We start from the raw sequence: 23,667 nt of genomic DNA on the forward strand, positions 1-23,667 counted from the left end.
TTTAGGGTTCTGTGTTGTTTTTGTTTGTTTGTTTGTTTTTTTGCCAGAGTGTCTTGGCTTTCCAGGCCTGTGAAACTGTCATGGGCTTTGGGCTTTTTAGCCAGATCCGAATGCCTTGAGGGCTGATTCTGAGGCCAGGGTGCTGTTTAGCGAACTATGGAAATGATCCCTGAAAGTATCGTCTTCAGAGTGCTCTTTAGGACATCTGCCATTCTATGAGTCTGCTGTGTATCCCCCTTCCCATGTTGGATCATTCTCTCCTTTTTAATTCTATCAGTTAGTATTAGCAGCCACTAGTCTTGTTTATGTGATCCCTTTGACTCTTAGACCTATCAGTGTGATCAATTGTGAACTGAAACTGATCCCTTTGACTAGTGAGATGGCATTGGTACATGCCACCTTGATGGGATTGAATTGGAATCCCCTGGCACGTTTCTCACTCTACCATTTGGGGCAAGTCTAATTGAGCATGTCTCCAATTGTACATCTCCTCCATCTTATTCCCACTCTTATATTTAACAGGGGTCAGTTTTCAGTTAAATTTAAACACCTAAGAATAATTGTGTGTTAATTAAAGAGTTCAACCAATAGTATTAAGTAGAACAAAAAAATACTAAAAGGGATAAAGTTTTAAGTTGTTCATCAACAGTCAGGCAAGGGCTGATCAAGTCACTGTTTCTCATATTGTCCATTTCACTTCAACAGGTTTCCTTTTTGGTGCTCGGTTAGCATAGCAAGCTTTATTGCAAGTATCTTTGGAGTATGTGTGGTTAGTCATCCTTCATTAATCCAGAACCACACTAGATGTTCTCTGGGCTTTGAATAATATAGAACCAAGACTCACACATTTTATTTAAGAATTAGAGAGGGAGGGATGGAAGGAAGGAGATGTTTTCCATCTACTGGTTTGATTCCCAAATGCCCACAACACTCAGCCTTGGGCCAAGCCAACTCAATCCAGGTCTCCATGTGAGTGGAAGAGACCCAAGTACTTGAGCCATTGTCTGTCCCCCAGGGTGTGCATTTGCACAAAGTTAGAATCAAGAGCAAAACTGAGAGTCATATCCAGGCAATCCAATATGGAATGTGGGGGTCCTAAGTGGCGTTTTAATCACCAGGCCAAGTGACCACACCCCAGGAGTCAGATTCATTAAACAAAAATCAAATCTTTCTTTAGCTTAAGCTGAGCTAATACTCTTTTGCTTCATGAAAATATTTGTAATAGGTTTACAAAGAAACAGTTTTATCAGCTAAACCTGTTTGAGGACATTCTTTGTCCTATTTATGTATCTAAGAATTACAGTTGTCTCCCATGTAGCCTTAAAGTACCATAGTAAGACAAAAGTAGATTGATAATGTTTTCATTTGAATGAAATTCAAGACTCAATTACACTACAGTAAATCTGAGTTGTTGTGTTTTGTTTTTTTTTTAATTTACTCGTTATTGAGTATGGATAATTTCCCAAGAAAATGTAGTGTTATTTGCAATGGACTAGTCCTCTCCCTTGTGAATTAAAAAGAATATAACACGTGTTTTATTGTCCTTTTTAATTCAGTAAAACATTTTTACTGTGCTTTAATATTTACTTATAGAGAGTGTGTGGGAAATATTTATATCTCCATTTTCTACAGAGAGCCATCCATTTTGCGACATTGTCTGCATTCTCTTTGTCACTACTTTAGAACAGAGTTGTTGTCCTTTCTGTGTGTCCCCAGCTCCATGTGCATACCCTGTTCTGCCTATCTGTCTAAAATTTAAACTCCTTAGTAGAAATGGGGTAAATCATCTCTGTCACCATTTTGGTTCATAATAGGCACTCAGGGAATTTTCTAAAGTCAACTATTGAGTAAATTAATGTTCCATTTAAGTTGTTCCCAAGCTTTTGAATCAGTCTTCATTATGACAATGATTATATCCTTTGTAGCCACTAATTAAAAATGCATAATTGTGTTCATTTGTGTCATATTTAAATATAATTTTATTAAGAACATTTCTGAAATGCAAAAATTACATATGGGATGTTATTTATTCAGATGATGGAAAGTTGTATGAGAGTATCTAACACTGTATAGATAAATACTAAACTCAGTAAGTATGTTTATCAGAGGTTCATAGACTATCTTAAATTTTTTTTCAATAAAAGGTATTTGTATTATCAAAGTAATCCTTTACAAATGTGTTATAGTTTCCAATTTATACTCATTCATTTTTCCAATATTTCTGAATGCTTTCTGTATGTCCAGTTCTATTCTAGGGTCAACGCCTCCAGCCATAAACTACCAGGAATATACTTGTAGTTGATCAAATCAGGTTTATTAGTACAGTAAGGAAGAATGTCAGGAAGCCGGCATTAGAAAAGATTTGCTATAGGATTTGAACCTGTAAAATATTGACCAAAAATATGTAAAGAATTAACGAAAGTGCTGTGGCATAAACTGGCTAGTGCCTGTATTTAGTTTCTTTATGGATTCCTATCTTGTTATTTGTATTTAAACTTTTCTGAGGTAGCTGCTAGATAGCTAAGTTTTTAGCTACTCAAAAATCTTTTGAAAATTTATTAAACATCTGTTAGAAATTCGGCCTATATTATTATTTTTTTTTTATTAAACTTTTATTTAATGAATATAAATTTCCAAAGTATAGCTTGTGGGTTACAATGGCTTCCCCCCTCCCACAACTTCCCTCCCGCCCGCAACCCTCCCCCCTCCCGCTACCCCTCCCCTTCCATTCATGTAAAGATTCATTTTCAATTCTCTTTGTATACAGAAGATCAATTTAGTATATATTAGGTAAAGGTTTCAACATTTTGCCCCCATAGCAACATCGAGTGAAAAAACTACCATTGGATTACTAATTATAACATTAAATAGCAATGTACAGCACATTAAAGACAGAGATCCCACATAATTTTTTTTTCAAAATAATTAATTTTCTATGCCATTTCCATTTTATTATTTAAACATTGAATAAGATCCAATTAAAGGTGAGGGTATATTAATATGGTGTATCACAATATGATCATTTCTTTTTTATGGCTCCAAGTAGATGACCTTATTTTAAAAATTTTCTTTACCTTTACTATCACTAAAAGCATGAAAGGAAACTGTCTTGTCTTAGCTAGTGATTTTTCCCAATGTATAAATACCATCTGGTAGATGAATGTTTCAATATATCTATTTATTCTCTGTTATTTCAGCCCCTGTATGATGCTGCTTATCTTACAATGTACAATATCTGCTTCACTTCCCTGCCCATTCTGGCTTACAGTTTACTGGAACAGCACATCAACATTGACACACTGACCTCAGACCCCCGGTTGTATATGTAAGTTGAACATATGGTTAAAACCCCCTCAGACATTCAAAGTTAGGAGTGTCATTTCGTCTGTAGGTAAAGAAGTGACAGGTCTGCCCATCTTGTTTTATTATATATTTCTGCTCTGAATTTTTTGCTACTGAAACCAGACCATTCAAGAGTAAAATAACGTATTTCCTAGTTGTGGGCAATGTACTTGAATTATATGTGAAGCACTTAGTTCAGAGTCATCGAATTCTTTTTTTAAAATCTATTTATATATTTGAGAGAGAGAGATGACGGGAGGGAGGGAGGGAGACGTCTTCCTTCTGCTGCTTTACTCCCCAAAATGCCATGGCTGGCAATGGGCCAGGCTGAAGCCAGGAGCTTCATCTGGGTCTACCATTTGTGTGGTAGGGGCCTAAGCACTTGGGGTATCTTCTTTTGCCTTCCCAGGCATACTATCAGGGAGCTGGATCAGAAGTGGAGCAGTCAAGATTTGAACTGGTGCCCATATTGGATGTCACTGTTGCAAGTGGTGTACCACTGTACCACAATGTCATGCCTGAGTCATCGATTTCTTAAAAGAAAAAAAGAAGATTCATTTATTTATTTGAAAGTCAGAGTGAAAGAGAGAGAGAGAGAGAGAGAGAGAGAGAGAGAGAATATGAGAGAGAATATCTTCCATCCACTGGTTTCACTCCCCAGATGGCTGCAACAGCCAGGGCTGGGCCAGGCCAAAGCCAGGAGCCAGGACTTCTGCTACTTTCCCAGGCCATTAGCAAGGAGCTAAATCAGAAGTGGAGCAACAGGGAATCGAACTGGTTGCCCATATGAGATGCTGGCACCACAGGCAGCAACTTTACTCACTATGCCACAGTGCCAGCCCTCCAAGTCACCAGTTTCTAAAACTTGAGCCTACAGCATCAAAGTGTTCTGGTGTTTCACAGGAAGATGTGATATTTAACCATACAAAAGAAGCACACAAAAATATCCTTTCTAATTTAGAATGTTAATTCCTACTTGTAATGGATTGAACTGATGGGGTTATGTTACCCTTTCTCTTGTTAACTGCTCTTGAAGCATTAGCTGTCCCCCATGGTTAGCCCCATTCTAAAACCGTTTTGTTGGGGAAAAAAATAGCTCATGGAGTCATTGTACGCATTTTGTGTTAGTGGGAAATGGATGTTATTCTCTGTTGATGGGAAACTTGGCTCTAACTCTAGTGGCTTAACCTATGATTTAATTGGATTTTTATAGATTAAACCTAAAGCTAAGGATAAAAATATTAGTTTATAGAAGATGTATGTATTGCTAAATAAAGGATACCTGAGGCTGGCATTGTGGTGCAGCAGATTAAGTCACAGACAGCATCCCGTATGAGTGCCAATTCAAGTCCCGGCTGTTCCACATCCAATCCAATTCCTGCTAATGTGCCTGGGAAGTCCGTGAAGGATAGCCCAAGTAGTTGGATCCCAGCCATGCATGAATCAGACCTGTATTGAGTTTCAGACCCCTAGCTTTGGCCTGGCCTAGCCCCAACCATTGCAGCCATTGCAGCCATTTGGAGAGTGAACTAGCAGTGCAAGAGTTAGTTTCTCTGTCTCTCACTGTCTCTCTCTCTCTCTCTCTCTCTCTCTCTCTATCTTGTAAATAAATAAAAATGTTTTTAAAAAATAATAAATGATACCAAAGGATACTAAATGCAGTAGGCTTAGCTTATGTAGTTGTTTGAAATGAAGATGCACAAATTTAAAGAATTTCAATAACCAACATGACTCATAAAATTTACATTTAGTAAGTGTTACAATTATACAGAGTCAAATTCATAAAACACTATGTTGAAGGTATTTAAAAGCGCAGCGCTATATAATGAACTTCCCTGTCTTTATTACTGAGCTTCAATAACTATCAGTTCATTAATAATAATTTTCATCAACAACTGTCAGTTGCATTAATGACCCTGTAGGGGGTGAGTGTTGTGGCACAGCAGGTTAAGACACTGCTTGGGAGAACCACATACCATATTGGAATGCCAGGGATTGAGTCCCACCTCCACTTCTGATCCAGTTTTCTGCTAGTGCATCTGGGAGGCTGCAGATGATAACCCAAGTACCTGGGTTTCTGCCACCCATGTGGGAGATCTACATGGATATACTGGCATAGAGAACCAGCAGACAGAAGATCTCTCTCTCTCTCTCTCTCTCAATGTAGTCTTTATGTGGATGAAAATAATGTATATAAAACTTTTCATCCATATTCTGGCATGTAAATAGGAGCTAGTTATTATTGATGATGTTATTATCAGTGGCCAGAATTTTACAAGCATTTTTATTAACTCTTAATAACTGTGATATTTATGAGGTATAGTGTGATATTTCAATAAATGTTTATGATATATACTGAACAAATTAGGTTAATTAACATTCCCCTCTCCTTGTCATTGCTTTATGAAGAGGACATAGAGGAAGGTTGGACAGTGAGTACAAAACACAGGTAGAAGGAATACATCCCTGGTATTACACAGCACAGTAGTGTGACTACAGTTCACAATAATGTATATCTTCTGAAAATTTTTAATTGTAAAAGCATTTTACAGTTTACTTTAAGCTAGGAGGTGCTTGTGTGAATATGAACCTTTGGCTATGTCTGGTCCTTTACCAAAAGTTTTCAGTCCATCAGGGTAGCCCCCTTTATTGTAATGGGGTCAGACCCCATGCCCACCTTGGTATTTCTCTGTATCTTTAAATGAACACCCTACAGAGGTTCATTGCCCTGTTTTTTATTTCTTCCATTTCTCAATAGGAAAATTACTGGTAATGCCATGCTACAGTTGGGCCCCTTCTTATATTGGACATTTCTGGCTGCCTTTGAAGGGACAGTGTTCTTCTTTGGGACTTACTTTCTTTTTCAGACTGCGTCCCTGGAAGAAAATGGAAAGGTAAAAAAAAATGTCAGTACATCTTTTGGTGTTATAAGCATGGGTTATTTTTTTCCCATAGGCATTGGATCTGTCTTACATATAGTCTTGCTGTAAGCAAGGTACAGTATTATTTATTTCTCATAGCTTCTTTAAAGGTGTTGAAATAAGAAATCCCTATGTGAGTGACTGTAGAGCTGATGTGCAAACCCCCTGGAAGTTTAACTTGACTGTAATTTTTAGTAGAGGTCTTAGGATTTCAGACTTTGGACCACTACATTTTGATATGAGAAAAGCTTCTGTTTTAAAGCAAAGTTTGGCCCAACTCAATTCTTATTCCTAGTGGCCTGACATGCTTGGAGTTGAAGAGGGTAGCTGCGTTATCTTTGAAGTATTTGACCAATGGATGAAGAGAGGGAATTCTTTTCCCTCCCTCCTTCTCTTCCACATAGAAACATAGCATTCTTCAGAAAAGGTATACTGGGCCTGCCAGTCTTCCTAGCAAGGACTCTATCAGTCAATAGTTGCATTAGGATGCTCTGGCCTTGGCTATACTCTAGGAGAGAATTATTGATGGGAGACAGGTGAGGTCTTTTTCCTGCAGCCACACAATGGGAAGCTGAATACACGCCTTGCATGCTGCTTTCGCTGTTTGCTTTGCCATTTCTGGAATTCCTCTTTTATGGTCATTCATTCTTTTTGAAGTAAAGCTAAGGTTTAAAAAGAATTTGCTAAGTATAACGCCTACATCTGAAATCTAGACAGCCAACATGTTACAGAATTGATAGAAGCAGTGAATTTCAATGATACTTTCAAATTAATTACTACAGTAAAAACCTCTCTAATTTGGACTAAGAGAAATCAACTTAAGATGAATTCATAAAAATTATTAATTACAAAATAATTTGTAGGAAAATTCAGGTCTTCTTTAGAGTTTACACATATAGCACTTGTCAGAGAGTATCCTGCTAAATCCTTCGAGTTCTTGGGAAAGTCCCATTATCGTAAGAAGGAGTTCAGTTTTATGATTTCTCAAGTCCCTTCAGTTTTATGACCCATTTTATGATTTTCACTTTCTATTTTGTTTTTATTTGACACATAAATCATATATATTTGGGTACTGCTTTTAAAGACTTTGCTCTAGTATAGGTGGATACTTTACTGGAGTCCTATTGATGTGATTCATTTGTTCAGCAAACTTTCCAGGTGGCACATGAGAGACACCAACCTAACCTCTGTCCAGTTCATTATCTGTTTTGAGTTCATAAAGTCCAAATTAATAAGGTTTTACTGTACATGTCACCATCCTTCTAAATGTTTGCTAAAATTACTCTAAATGTAGGCACTGCTAGCAGCAACTAGTCACTCATGTATGATTTAATTAATTTTTTTTTTTGCTTCTAGTAATCTTAATTTTTTTGTTTTTATTTTTTGAAAACCATTTACATCTCATTTTCTGTTTTAATGCTGTGCATTCAGATCTTGACAGCGTTTGGTAAGCATATGTGCCATTCATTGCCACCCTTTGGATTTATACATGCTATCTGCTTTTCTTTGAACTGCACATGCTGACAGTTGTGGTATTTACAACCAAGAAGTTGGACTTGTTTAAAAAAAATGAGTCTTTTTGCTTGAAAATAATTACTTATCTGAGAATTCTAGTTAAAGTCCATACCCTACTCTTAGAGACATGAGTCATCACTACATGCTTGTGTTAATGAATATTATTATCAGTAGAATAGGATTTTTCCCCCTGCCTTTATCATACCAGTGAGTTCCCAGTTCAATGCTAAATAAAGTAATGGAAATAAACCCTACCAACCGTAGGTATGGTGTACCTGATTATGAAAATTTAGGGTTACAGGAAAATCCATCATCATGACCTGGTTTATTCACCAGCTTTTACCCTAAACAATTCATACAAAAATCTTTGGCAATTACATGCAGGATTAAACTCAGTTTGTTATGTTTTTTTTAAGCAGGTTCATGTTTTCATGATACATGTAATTGTTAAATGTTTTTCAGGTGTATGGAAACTGGACTTTTGGAACCATTGTTTTTACAGTCTTAGTATTCACTGTAACCCTGAAGGTTAGATTTTTATTTATTTAAATGTACTTAACACCATTTTGGTAACACTTTCTGCTCTTATCCTAATGTATCATTTTTGTCTCCTAATCTTTATTTTTGTTACTGTTTGTTATTCAAGCCTTTGTCTGAATGCTTACTAAAATATATGCGATGCTAGGGATTTTGGCATTTGTAAACTATTTGTTAGCCATTATTTTAGTGTCTATTCTTTCTAATTTATTTTTAAATTCAAACACCATATTCTGTAAATCTGGTCTTTTTAATCTTTATGATAAATGACATATAAATAGGCTTTGAATGAGTATGTGTGTATGTGTGTTTCCATCTTAAGTACTTGCATCTTTTTAAAAATTATATATCTTTTAAGAACTCGAGGCTCAAAAGTAATTTGAGTGCTTGACATAGCTAAATAAGTATCCATGAGCCACATTCATGTGTAAAAGAACTTGGTAGTAATGAAACTTCATAAAATGCATTTATCACTGAAATTTACCCATCTTCCTGATGAAGTGCCTAAGAATATACAATATGCAACACACAAGAGGGATAATTTTGAGAAAATCATTGTCATTGACGTGTAACCATTAAATAATTCTTTGAAGCCTCATGAAATGTTACCCTTGAGTCCCATAATATGGGTCTCTCTTGTAGTTGAAAGCATAATCAAATTATTTTTATCATTATAAAAAAAAAGCACCACACATGAGGTTCAAGTATGAGTATCTTTACATGAACTCCAACATATACAATGGCAAGAACCAGAACCAGGAAGCATAATTGTCAAAGAACTTCTCTAATCATTTTTCCTTTTAAATATTTGTTCCTAGATCATTTTTCATATCAAATAGAGCTTACATGTGTTTCCATTACTCATCTACTGTTTCAACAATATTTAGGACTTTAAAGGGACATGTTACAATTCATCTTAGTTTATCCGCTTAATAGCACAATGTCCTTTGGCAAGTGACTTCACTTCTCTGTGCCTCAGTTTGCTTTTCTATAAAATATGTAAAAGTGGCACTTTCATGTCCTAGAGTTTTTGTGGAAAGTCATTTAATAAATACATGTAAAACATTTTGAATGGTGTCTGGCACATAGAGTATGCTCATTAGAATAAATGCTAGTTGTTACTATTTATTTTTTTTACAAACTCATGATTTGGAATGGAAACCCCCTTTGCCTCTTTTCCCCCTTCAGCTTTGCATATGACTCCTTAATAATAAGAATCAGCCTCATTTTAACATATTTCATGTGTATCCTCCTCTTTGAATTAGTTTTATTGTGACATTTTCCATAGCCACCTAGAAGGTTCAAATTGAAGATGAATCTGCATTAACAATGTTATCAACATCCTGTTTATGAATGAAAAACTGTAACAGAAAACTGCGGGCTATGATGTCACTGCAATTAACAAAACCAAGACACCAGTAAATGCTCTGGATATTAGCCCAAGTGACCTAGCAGTTTTAAGCAAGCAGAGCAGACTATAATTTATTATTATATCACTTTTGAAACCCCCGGTCCTACAATCTGAAAACATGATAAATTCTGGAGGAAACATGAAGAGATCAAAATCTAAGGCAACAAGGACTGGCATTGCAGTAAAGTAGGTTAAACCACTCCTGTGACACCTACATCCCATATGAGCACGAGTTAGAGTCCTGGATGCTCCACTTCTGATACAGCTAATGTGTATCAGCTAATACTAATGTGCCTGGGAAGGCAGGAGAAAATTGCCCAAGTACTTGGGCCCCTGCTTCCCAATGTGGGAGACCTGGCTTCATCTAGATCCAGCCCCAACTGTCTTGGCCATTTGGGGAGTGAATCAATGGATGGAAGATCTCTTTCTCTCTGTCTGTCTGCCTCTGTATCTCTCTTTATGTGTAACTGTCCATTTCAAGTAAATGATATTTTTTTAAAAAATTTAAGGCGACTGAACATTTTCTTAAGTTAATGGAATAAAGACAAGTTCTGTGATTGGAAAGGCACATTGCATATTCAGACCTGTGACCATTACTACATGATGTTAGATGTATAAAACTAGTTGCCTTTGCATTTAATGACTCCTGTCTTGTGTTTGGGCCTTCATGACTCCTTTGTATAGTTTTTCTACCCTTGCTAACTACCACTTCCTTCTCTTACTTCTTTTCAGCATACCTGCCTACACCAACTTGGCCATCATTTTCCTGGGTGCCACTACCTGAGGACTTGGGGCCCCAGACTCCTGGATGTTACCATTACTTTATGCCTTACCTATCTCTCAGTATTAAAGCATCTGCAGCCTCCATAACTCCTAACTACTTGGTTTGACAATATCTGCATGCTTGTACTCTAGAGTTTAGAGACCATAGGGCAGAGCTCAGCATTCTTACCCTAGCTCTTTGAAAAGTCTGAATTCTGTTTCTATTTTAGTTCTACTTCTAGATTCCTGAGCCAAGTTAGTTCCTGCCATAGCTACCATATTGTATGCAAGTTATCAGAGACTATAGCATTTTACTTGGTGTAATTTTTAATCCATCATGAAATCTCTTGTGTTGTGTGTTTTCAGCTTGCCTTGGATACTCGATTCTGGACATGGATAAATCACTTTGTGATTTGGGGTTCTTTAGCCTTTTATGTATTTTTCTCATTCTTCTGGGGAGGAATTATTTGGTAAGCAGCTATACTTGTGTGAGAAATATGTAAATAACAAATGGATGTATATATATGTACATTGTATATGTAAACACTCCTCATACTTTTAAAGTTTTGGTTATGTAAGAAGGTAGGTCTTTCATATTAATGGACCAAATGTTGTTGCCAGTAACACTGATAATTTCAGGTAAGATTTCAAATTTTATAACCACAATAGTTATTCAAAAGACTTCCCTTTGGTAGTCTGTTAAATCTTTCAATTTGAAGGTATGTAAATATGTCTCCATGAAGTGAAGCTAATTTCTATCATTACCTTCCAATGTAATTTCCAGTGGAAATATTCTTTCTCTGAAATTTCTTATACTTATATTCTGGCCAATAGTTTCATTTTATCCATTTGGACTTAATTTTCTCTGTATACTTGCAGTTGTCCTTTGGTATCCACAAGGGTTGGTTCCAGGACCCCTAAGGATACCAATATCTGAGGATGCTCAAGTCCCTTTTGTAAAGTGACATACTATTTGCATATAACCCTCACACATCTTCCTGTATGCTTTAAATCATCTCTAGATTTCATATAGTATCTAATACAATATAAATGTTGTCTGAATAGTTTTCATACTGTATTAAGGAATATTGACAAGAACTCTTAGATGTTCTATACAGATGCATTTTTTTCAAATGTTTTCTATTTGTAATTGGTTGAATCCATGGATACAGAACTTGAGGATACTAAAGGCTGACTCTATTACTTGTCATTTGGCTCACTGTAGGTATGCTCAGGTACAAGATATACACCACTCAATTTTCAAAGGAGTTTATCTTGAAATCACCTTCTCGCTGTTTTTGGGGGAGGCTCCATATAATAACCTTAAAATTTGTTTGGTACACCTTTATGCAGTAGGCATTTATTCAGAATTGATTTTATGCTTGGTACTCTATGGTATACAGAAATGAATGACTGTACACTGCTTCAAGAAGATTATAGTCCAGTGAAGAACACATAAGCTGTGATTGGGGGAATTGTAAGCAATGAAAACAAGTTAGATATACATCTTCTTTCCTTACTCCCCAGGTCCTATGTTTTGCTTTTTAAATTTCTAAGAAATTTTCATTTATCAGTGGCTTCCCCTGACAAGGATGCCAGCAGCAGAGATCATGTAGAAGTAATCCATGGGGTAACATTCCAGAAGTACATATGTTCATTGCTTTGAATAAAATCTTACATACAAAACATTTTACCACAGAGATATTGAGACCATCCTTATTTTCCCTTGGGACTTAATTAGAAGAAACTTTTACTGTTTTGTAAAGCTTTTTAGTAATACCCTTAATTTTTTCATAAATCCAATCACTTAAGGACATACCACCTCCAAAAATTATAATTACAGCATATATTTGGTACTTCTATAGGTAATGATTGAAAGCAATGAAGCTGAAGGAAGTTTCTGTTTTCTTTAATAATGTACAAATAAGTCAAAGTTGATTAACCAAATGCAACACAGAATTATATTTTCACTCAGAATACTGTAATTCTGTCTGTGAATCTGTGTAATGAACATCTTAACTAATGCTAAATTCCCACAAGAATAAAATGTTTCTAATAAACTAGTTTCTAACCCTTTCCACAGACTTATTCCTTATTAATTAAGACCAAGTCTTTAAATGATTAGAACATTGTCACACCTGTTTCTATTCATTAGTGATACTTACTGAAAAATATGGTAGTTTCCTCTCTTACCCACAGTTTCACTTTCCATGGTTTCAATTAATTCCAGTCAGCCGTGGTCCAAAAATGTTACATGGAAAATTTCAGAAATAAAAGAATTCAGAAGTTTTAAATTGAGTAATGTTCTGAGTAATGTGATGAAATCCTACTCTAATCTGTCCTGGATGTTGATTCATCCCTTTGTCCAGCATAGCTATGCTGTATATGATACCTGCCTACTAGGTACTTCATAGCTGTCTCTGTTACCAGATCAAGTGTTGCAACATCACTGGGCTTTCTGTTAAAATAACCCTTTTTTACTTAATAATGGCCCCAAACCACAAGAATAGTGATGCTTGAAACTTTATACATTACATTATTATCATTGTTCTATTTTATTATCAGTTAATGTTCATCTCTTACACTGCCCAATTTATAAATTAAACTCTGTGTCTGTATACAAAAAAGCTACAGTCATCTGTTTAGGGCTTAGTACACTATACAGTTTTTGGGGCACCTATTTGGAGTCTTTCAACAGTCTGAGGGGACTACTTTGTTAATAAATCTTTTTTCTACTTTGTTGCCTGATGTACTGTCCTTATGTAAAGCTATATGAAGTGAGCTACTACATGAATATAAACTTATCAAGTATCCAGCAAAATGTGACTAGAAATTATGTGAAACTTCAGCTTAATGCTAGTTGCAAATAATGTCTCTGAGCATGTTTTACCATGAGGCATTGAGACACACCCCCTCTTTTGGGGTGGGCAGTGAGAATGATTTCTGAGCCCAAACCCAATTAAGGAATAACAGCTTTTGTTTTTCACTGCCTTCCTACAAAATTTCACAGATGCCATCAAGGTAAAAATAAATTCTAGAAGTATTAATCACATGATATTTTATGTATGGTGCACAGGAACACTCTTTAATCACCTGCCAGTTTTCTGTTGGATCCTTGTTATATAGCTCAGTTAACTACCTGTGAAATTATTCAAGATACTTTAAAGAGTTATAAAGAGGAAGAGCTCTACAAAAGTCTTTTATGTATGGCATGCTTTTCCTAGAAATTCTGTTTATTGTAGGCCTCATGAGCTTTTACACTTCAATGTTTTTCTCACTTTTATTCCACAATCTAGTCCTCATATCTAGGCCTCACAAATTTGAATGTTACATTAGGATGCACAAACACTGATTTTCAAATGAAAGACCAGTCTGTCTTCATTATGCATGATCTAATAAATGGGACTGGCTAGTTACCTATCTTGAATCTTAATCCTAGAATAGTCTTATGTGAAACCAGAGTGGCCACTTCCTGTCAGTTTAGAACAGCAGTAAATTAGCTTAGCTAATAAGGCTTTCTGAGGTTCAGCTCAGATGGGAAGGGAAACTGGCTGTGTGCTTCTAAATGGTGACTGACTACAGTGGACAACTTATATTGAAGTCTAGCTTGAGAATGAGTGGGTCTTACTGGACTTCTGGATTCCAAGGATTAATGTTCTATTAGCAACATTCTGCAGTCTATCAACCTTTTTGACACACACACACACTTACCCAGTATATACTTGTGAATTACAATAGTAATTGTAATGAAATGAAAAGCTCTACAATCCATTTTTGCAGTATTTCTATAGAGTTTAAGAGGGGAATATTATAAAAATGTCTTTTAGCTTTTTGAATGTGAAATAAAAATCCATCCCTATATTAATAAAACAGCTGAGGGAATTAAATGCTTAGTAGGATAAAAATTAGTCATCGTTTCTCTTGAATACCTTTGAAACTCTGGCATTTTCTAATGCATACAAATATTCACAGTTGGCAGCTTTAGAGTTGATTGCCTGATTGTTTTCAAGTCAGATGCATTTTATTTTCTCCCCTTTGATTATCATTTCATTTCTTTCCAAACATTTGTTAAATGAAATTTGTTTACTACTTTTGGCACATTCTAGACAGGATTATTTTTATTACTCTAAGGAAGATTTTTTTAACTACAGAAGATAGTTTCAATTAAATTCCTGTTTCACACAACTCAAACTGATTTGTTTTTCCATTGTGTATTTTCTTTCCACTCCAGGCCTTTTCTCAAACAACAGAGAATGTATTTCGTATTTGCTCAAATGCTGTCTTCTGTATCCACATGGTTGGCCATAATTCTTCTAATATTTATCAGCCTTTTCCCTGAGATTCTCCTGATAGTATTAAAGAATGTAAAAAGAAGAACTGCTAGGGTAAGAACTAACTTTATATTGTAATCTAATTTTTGGAAGGGGCTTCAGTATCTGCCGTGAACTAAAAACTATATTTAGAGAATTGCATTAGTTACAGCATGTTAAACCCCTCCTTACAGGTTCATCACTTAATTTCCTCTTCTGCATAAAAAGTATAGTAAAAACTTCGTTATCCAATGCAGGTGGTAAGTAGATTCCTTAAAAGTGTTCTATGTGATCTTTAGCAATCCATATGGAGTATCACATGTGCTCCATATGGAATTATAAAAGGAAAAAATGAATTTATTTTTGTATTTAGCCTAGAGTTTTTACACCAGGAATTTCCACACCAACATTTCAGCTTTAACCTTAGAAATTTCCCTGGGGGCTGTCTGCAGATTTTTTTTTTCTGTTGATAATCTCAATTTGCCTTTTTCAAACCATTCCCCTTTCTTTAATTATAGTGCTGCTTAATCTCTGTGTTGCTTCTAGCCCTGTCTGTCCAGCAGTATATTTGAACCAAAGAGAATTCCCTGGATGTAGTTTCTACATCCTAACCCTCTGAACACACATACAAAAAATCTAGATTGCTTTATTTTTACCAAATCATGAATTTCCTCTGGAAATCAAATGTTTCCCTCTGTTGCATTCTCTGATATCTTTTGAATGCGTCTGAAAATCCCTTAAAAAGTGAAAGGGGTAGATTAGCCTGGAAAGTGAAACTTCTGGAAGATTTTGACCAGTGGTTTAATTAAATATGTCATTTTACTGCTAACACTACCTCATTTGGCTAACCAGAACGCTTTCTGTTATATTGATGCCAACTAGATCTTTGTAGCCCCTGCAAGGCTGAATTTTCAAGAAATTGCCTAATCTATGACTACCTGACTTATTTTATCAAATTTGCCAACAACTTTAGCCATCAAATTTGCCATCAACTTTAGTTGATGGAAGTTTTACGTATTGAATTGATAGAATCCAGTGATTGATGTTATGCAGATATGGGGGCCTGACATGATTAGATCAATAAAATATTCAGTGATTGTAACTATAAAATAGAAGCTTCATGTCATAAGTCACTCCCAAAAGCAACACAACTGCCAGCGGCATAAGCTACTTTGGTTCTTTTTTTTTTTTTTTCCTTCCTTTGACAGGCAGAGTTAGACAGTAAGAGAGAGACAGAAGCTCTTCCTTCCATTGGTTCACCCCCCAAATGGCCACTACGGCTGGCACGCCGCGCCGATCCAAAGCCAGGAGCCAGGTGCTTCCTCCTGGTCTCCCATGTGGGTGCAGGGCCCAAGCACTTGGGCCATTCTCCACTCCCTTCCTGGGCCGCAGCAGAGAGCTGGGCTGGAAGAGGAGCAACCGGTACAGAATCTGGCGCCCCAACTTGGACTAGAACCTGGGGTACCAGCGCCACGAGCAGAGGATTAGCCAAGTGAGCCACGGCACCTGCCGTAAGCTACTTTGGTTCTTGAAATATAAGACCAGTCAGCGTATACTTATGTAGTCAGAATTCTCCTGAATTCCAGTACTTCCACATGCCTTAAGGGCTGGAACTGGACCCAATAATGTTAGGCTTGCTAAGACTGTGTTATTTCACCATTTAATCCTTCTAGCCTTTGACTAACTCCTCCCAGCTGGATTTTCTTAGTTTTAGGATAGAAAAGCAGCATTTAATTACCTGATTATACTTTAGTACCTGTTGTACAGGAGTAAAACATATTGATACAAAAGGTTCCTCCAGGAGTAGCTCAAAAGGCAATTTATATGAAGCCAAATAGAAAATGCTATAGTACGAAATGGCTTGATGCCTTTTCGTAATATAGAATTTGTCTGGGGAGGATCTCTGAGTTGCTCTTCCATTCTCCTCTTTGGTAGTATACTGTGGGGTACTCCCAAATGTTTTTTCTTAATTTTGATAATGGGGCTCATAGTAAATAATGGCCTATACCTAGCTTCATGCTCTAAAGATGACACCAACATTTCAGAAACCAAAATCTTTAAATATGTCATCTTCTTCCTTAATCCGTCTTTATTTAAAAAATTAGACATTGGCTGAAAATGATTTTTGCATAGGCCATTGAGTGGAGGAACGCTACTAGGCAGTCACAGAAAAAGACTTAGAACATTTTCTTTCCTTGAAAACAACGGATTCCAAACTTCTGTGGAACGTATGAATATGGAGTTTTGGGGTTGCAACCCTTTTTTCTTAGCATCATTGAATGTTGTCAGTGGTTCAGCATGAAATTTGTCTTGAGATATATCTATGGTAGGAGGTATTTACTGTCTGTACTATAGTTTGGCAGGCTGATATCCTAGAACAACTGGGAAAATTTACATGTCATTTTCATTCATTCATTCATTCATTCATTTATTCCTACCGTCATTGAATCAGTAAACATTTATTGAACCACCTACTGATGAACATCTCTCTTTACATCCAATGTCTGAAAGGCTAAATGGTTTTTCAGACTAAAGGATTTTGAGAGTTGCAAATGAGGCAAACTATTGTGGGCACTCTGCGGGGCTTCCTCTTAATTTATACAAAGTAGTGTATATGAATGCATAAAGGGCAACTGAACCAAGGCAGCCACAGATACTCTTATAAGTTATATCCTCTTACATAGGGCCCCATTTGGACATATCACGGAGGCAGAGGTCAACTTCTAGTAAAGAACAATGAATGCCTGACTTCCCCCAAATACATTAGTCTTTTTTAAGATTTACTTATTTTATTGGAAAGACAGAACTACAGAATGGGACACACACACAGGAAGCGTGCAAGAGTGAGCTTCCATCTGCTGGTTCATGCCCCCAAATGGCCACAGCCGCCAAGGCTAATTGAGACCAAAACCAGGAATCTGGAACTCCCTCCGAGTCCATCCCCTACATGTATGGCAAGGGTCCAAGCACTTGGATCATCCTACACTGGTTTCCCAGGTGCATTAGCAGGGGACTGGATCAGAAGTGGAACAGCTAAGACTTGAACCAGTACTCATATGGGATGCTGCCATTGCAAGTGGCAGCTTAACCCTCTGCACCACAACACTGGCCCCAATATGTTAATCTTTATGCTTAGTGACCAGTAGTCTAACATTCTGGGTGACTTCCTGCTTTGTTCAATATTCCTTGCTATGATATTGGCCTCACTTTAAAGGGAAACAATGTTTTTTACACTGGGTCTGCCTCATATCCTGACAGGCTCCATAATGGGGTAATGTGTGGGGCCTTATCTAGAGTAGAAGATCTCAATGACTTCAACCAGTAGGCATCTTGGAGCCCTGTACACACCCACAATGCCTGTGGCAGGTAGGCACATAGGTCTTAGCAACTGTTTTGAGAAAGAGAGTTAACACTGGGCATTGAAAATTTCTCTGTAGCATTTGAGAAAAAAGCTAAGCCATTTGTATTTAACAATTATGGAAGCAGCCTTATGCTGAATTCCATCTAATTCAGTGTGCATTGCTTGAGGGCCCACTATGAGCCAGCTTGTATCATAGGTATTAGTAATTCGGGGAAGAATCAGATTTGGCTCCAGCTCACAAGGAGGCCTCACTCTAGTTAGGTTCCAAAGGATATTCATACAGAATACTACTATAAGCATGTATGAAATAGAAAATAGAATTTATGATATGGCTTGACGTCCACAACTAAGCTATTTGAAGATCCAAGTCATTACCTCCTGAAACCTCTAGTAAAGAGGCTAGTTTGGTGGCCTCTACCACATATGAATTTTGGTATAATTATTATAAAGAATACTGCTATCTTAAAAAAATAGATTCCCTTGGTTAGTCAAGGTTGTAGTTAAGCCCCTTTTCCCTCAGCTAAATTTTCAGCAATCAGATTAATTTATTAACCTTTATTAAAGACCGTAGTGCTTTTCTTTATTTTATAAAGTGATGAAGCTGTGCATTGACATGCTGCTGACAATGTATGAGACTGTCTTGGTAGACTGAACAGTGGTACAGCAGGATAACATTTCAAAGAAGGAGGTTTCAAGTTTAGAATTTGGAGTATTTAAAAAAGTTGTGTTCCTTCTCAGCCCAGCATTGGTGCTCTGTAGATCAATGAGATATACTTGGCCGTTCCAGTCAAGTAATAAATACCTCTCTACATTTTAAATGGAGGACTTTTCCAAATATCCTTATGTAAAGTTTTCTCATGTAAACCACTATGATTGAAAGGGTGCCTTACCTTTGTCTGCTAGTCATGGGAAGACTAATGAGAATGGACCCAGTAAATTGGCCATGCCTAGCCTGAGATGTCTGCAGAAATAGGAAGAAATATCCCATTGTTTTGAGAGATCTTTCAGAAGGGAAGACAAGGAAAGTAAGACTGTCAGCTGTCAGAGAAAAATTCTCAGGGGAAACACTTTGGAAATTTTGAAGGATACAATTTAACATTGTAATAATAATGGTAATAATAATTACCATTGTGGTACTTAACAGTGTCATATACAACCATGAGTTGAGAGGGCAATTGCCCTGTGAATTGGATTAGACAAAAGTAAAGTCAAATCCTAATGTCGTGGCCATTGGGATGGGCCTTTATCCATTGGCCTCTTTAACATACTACTAACTGAGCTGATGTCAAAACTATCTGGATGACTGCAAAAAATGTAAAAGTTTCATACTGTTTTAGCTCATTATCTCCAATCCTCTTCACCAGTCTCCCACCAATAGCTAATTCTGTCAATTTTTATTGCTTTATATACTCTTTTTGTGCATTCTACTGCTTTCTGTACTTTCATTTTCCCTTTGTTTTCCTTTATAAAGTAGTTTTAACACCTAATCTATTAACCCTGAAGATTTCTGCTTTATGTAAACACTTTTATCTCTGATGGTTAGGTAGAAGTTTTTTATCACACCAAAATTTGCTTACAAGTTGCAGTCTTACATAGATAGACTTGTACATTTTGAAACTGACACACTGCCTACTATGCTGAGAAGGAAGGTGACTTATACATTAAACATATGGGTGGGGGACTTGATGTCATGTTAACCTTATTGCCACAAAATAGAGATAACAGCAATTAAAATTTTTTCTCAGAAGCTAAGTATTTGTTTCTCTAGCTTTTATCAACTTGGTAATTTGCATGTTACCAATATGTCACCAGTTTTCTTCATTTAAGGTCTGATATGAATAAGAAAATATAGTTATATCAAAATATATGAATAAATTGAAATATTTATCTTTAAAAGTTGTTTATTACCCTCTTTTGGATACATATATGTTTTTAGTTGGTTTCTTTCTCTAAGCATAATTTTATTAGGCACTGAGTATATAATATGGGTAATTTTGATTAGCAGAGTTGTTCAACTTATCTCCAAAATTGACAATTCAACTTCTGTTTTGATTGGACAATGCCAAAACCAAATCTGTAAACTTATAATTTCAGGCACAGAATAAGGGCAGGGGGTGGGGAGTGGGATATAGCCTCTTAGATGTTCTAGTTAAACTTTATCAATTTTGATGTCTTATGGATATTTTAAAGAAAAAAATTTGCCTACCTTTCGATAGAGGTCTTTGTAGGGAAGAGGAAAACTAATCAGATTCTGTTAGAACAAAGGAAGGTAAGCATTGGTCCAGAGACAAATGAGACTGTGGTGTCTCCAAATGTTTCCCCATTATGTTAGTTTTGATTAGACTTTTTACCTGCAACTGCCAAAGAGCAGTCGATCCCTTTATAGTGTATCTGTGCAATTAGATAGACTGATGATTATTAATGGACCCTCGACATAGCTCTATGACCAGTGAGTTTTGAAGAACTGTAGATTAGTGAATTGATGGTTAGAGATAATCCTTACTTTAATAAGAAGCATATTTTAAAATTGTTATTAAAATATTTTATTAAAAAGTATTTACATTCCCATTTTCAAAATCATTTTAAATTTTTACAGAGAAATAGTAGTTGGCACATATGATAGACTATTCTGAACTCTAGGAAGTAATGTCTTCAAAACTAACATGTCGTTTCTACTGCAAATTCTCAAGGTTTCTTTTTAAATGTCTTAGATTTGAGAGAATATTTACTCTCTTTTTTGGTTTCTGCATTTCTCTCTTTTCAACTGCAATTTTCCACCTTTTGTGCAATTGTGAACAAGGTAACGAAACGCCTCCCTTCCTCAGGAACATCTACTATCTTCATGCTTTCTCAAACTTCCAGCAATCACAGTTTCTCTTGGAGTGAATAAGGTGATTTCCTTTCTTAATGTACCAACATGCTTGCATTCTCATTTGCCTGACACCATTTTCTGATTCTTTATGAAAAATACTTCTCATCACTCATCTTTATATCTTTTATTAATTCTTAAAGTATTTTGTCATTTTATTTGAATCATTTGTTCACCTTCCAAATTGTCATACTGGAGAGGAAGTAATCTTCAAAAGCTTGAACTATAAGTCTGTGGTCTCATTGATTCAAGGTATGCAGTAGTAGCCATGGCATGTTAGAACTAGTCTGTTTTCCAGGTCAGGAATGTTTTACACATATTTACCTTTATTTGATACACTCGCAGCACCAGCACAACTCTCAGAGGTGTTCACCAAAAGGATGGTAAGGTTCACTAATCAAACCATACTGACTCATTTTACCATATAACCTACCAGTGCCATTTCAAAAACTCAAGTTTGCTACTACTGTTAGTTTACTTCTGTGAAAACAATTGGAATTGCAGACTTTCTTAGGCCTTTAAATGTATTCATTTGAATGTTATGCATTTGCTATGTAGTGTAACCGCTTGTACTTTTGGCCAGAAGAGAAGTCTATAGGAAATGATTTTTCTTCTACATTTTTTATCACCAGGTAGGTTAACCAGTCTTCAAACGCTTTAAGTATCTTTGCCTCACTATTACAGAGAAATCTGAGCTGTAGAAGGGCATCTGACTCATTATCCGCCAGACCTTCAGTCAGACCTCTTCTTTTACGAACATTCTCAGACGAATCTAATATATTGTAACAGGTACCTAGTGTTAAACAAGTGGGCTGGCTTTAAGGAAACAGATTAACAGCATTATAAAGAAAATGAAAATATCACTCTCTAAATTTTCTCTGCTGTTGGTGTGGTGAACTTTATACTATTCTTGCAAAAATATAAAGATGCATTACTTGGAATATGGGGAAATATACCTTTAAAATTTGCTAAGCCCCCAAATAAAAGTTTAGATATTTTTCAGAGTTGAATGATAATTTAAATCTGTAAGGGGCAAGTTGTCATGGTAGTGCCATCATGTGAAAATACTTATTGATACTGATCAGGAAGTATAACCTTAATTTATAAAGATCCTTTGGAAAATTGAAAATAAATATTCCAAAATTGCATCTGTATAATATCAAGTCAGTTTAGCGTTGCATGTTCTTCTGGGAATTTTGTGAAAGTAATTAAATGTGTCTGTACCTTCATGTGCTGTGTCTGTGTGTTTGCAGGTATACACTTAATGTCCTTGTAAATGTGTGGTCCCCAAATACATATTAATAAACCAGTCTAATCATAACTTTTTAATGTCAAGTTTTATTCAAGCTAAATGGCTCAACTTCAGAGGTAAAATCTTTCCTAGCCATTCAGGGGGATGCATGCCTAATGATTTTTTAAAAAGCTTTATAATCCCAATTTGCGTACATTTATCTTACAATGTACTGTTTCATTTACCCCAAAAATATTTGGACCGAATTGATATGCCATAAGATGAATGCTTGGACTCAGAATGACCCTTTTCTGTGCATTCTGTATTTTCCACTACAGTAGCCTTTGACACCCCAGACCTCTAAAGATCATTTATCCATCCATGAGAATTCAGAGTAATCCATGAACAAGGATTACAAGATTGTCAGCTTGAAAACCACTCTCTGTAGCTTTTGGAAGGGCTGTCTTTCATGAACACATAAATTAACCATCATCATTAATAAAATTTTGGGTCAGTTCACTTTGAAGCTAACAATTTGACTCTACCTTATAGGCCCATTTTATCATCAGCTATCAATTCACTCTCCTTCCAGCAAGGAATTAAAATTAAACTAATGGATTGAGTCCTTTAGTTCTATCTCCCGTGGCTCCTCATGCCTGCAACTTCAGTGTTATTTTGGAAGCAGACTCTTTTTGATGCAGTTGGGTTCTTTTCAACTGCTTTTGAACAACTTACCTGACTATATTTTCCATTGGTAATATCCATCTACTTCACAGTAACCTTCAAAGTTTTTGACCCTTTTATCACAGATTGCCTGTCCTAAGCTATGTGTTGCATTTTAGCTGTTTTTGGTTAATTTTGTATCCCCCTGGATTGCTTTCTTTAGCTTGGTCTGTAGTTTGGGAGTCGGTACTGTGTAACAGACTGCTAATGCTTTTGGCCTCTCCAGGACCTTAACTCTTACAATGTCTGACATGGAACTAAGGAAGATTTTTTAAATCAATTACTTTATTTTTAGTGTAGTTACTTCTTCCAGGAGTTAGTTTAGCCACTGAGATTGTTCCTTGGTTGCTATAGGGCCCACCTGAATCCTTCCATGCATTGTGTGTGACTGGCAAATTTATTTTGTCTCAGGTCATCATGACCCTGCAGAGCTATCTAAAGACCTAGATAGTGGTTGTTGAGAATTTGGCACATAAATAGAAATAGAACGTATTTTAATGGGCTTATGGTCCAACCTTGACAATGAAGGTATTTGAGAATGGGAAGAAAATAGCAGTCTTTAAGGCCTTCCACTGTTCAGGTTCAAAAAGTTGAGTTTGAGAGTGGAGAGTCAGAGTTAGACTCCCTCACTTGATATATAACTTCCATTTCTCAACATATCTAAATCATTTGATGATTTGTCTTT

The 23,667-nt window shown here is 36.2% G+C and overlaps 1 protein-coding gene across 3 annotated transcripts in view; it reads left to right on the plus strand.

The window, feature by feature from the left end:
• ATP11C (ATPase phospholipid transporting 11C) overlaps nucleotides 1-23,667 on the plus strand; it is a 224,656-nt gene that overhangs the window by 197,607 nt on the left and 3,382 nt on the right. Inside the window, exons 25-30 of one of the 3 annotated variants that reach the window (XM_062184317.1) lie at nucleotides 3,198-3,325; nucleotides 6,101-6,236; nucleotides 8,241-8,306; nucleotides 10,855-10,958; nucleotides 14,720-14,873; nucleotides 21,713-21,817. In XM_062184317.1, coding sequence (XP_062040301.1) covers nucleotides 3,198-3,325; nucleotides 6,101-6,236; nucleotides 8,241-8,306; nucleotides 10,855-10,958; nucleotides 14,720-14,873; nucleotides 21,713-21,814 — 690 coding nt within the window. In that variant the 3' untranslated portion in view covers nucleotides 21,815-21,817. Of the gene's footprint in view, nucleotides 1-3,197; nucleotides 3,326-6,100; nucleotides 6,237-8,240; nucleotides 8,307-10,854; nucleotides 10,959-14,719; nucleotides 14,874-14,992; nucleotides 15,059-21,712; nucleotides 21,818-23,667 lie in introns of all 3 variants that reach the window. The other 2 variants (XM_062184316.1, XM_062184315.1) reach the window with 2 other exon arrangements.

Source organism: Lepus europaeus, chromosome X (genome assembly GCF_033115175.1).
Source record: "Lepus europaeus isolate LE1 chromosome X, mLepTim1.pri, whole genome shotgun sequence".
In the NCBI taxonomy this organism is placed as follows: Eukaryota; Metazoa; Chordata; class Mammalia; order Lagomorpha; family Leporidae; genus Lepus; species Lepus europaeus.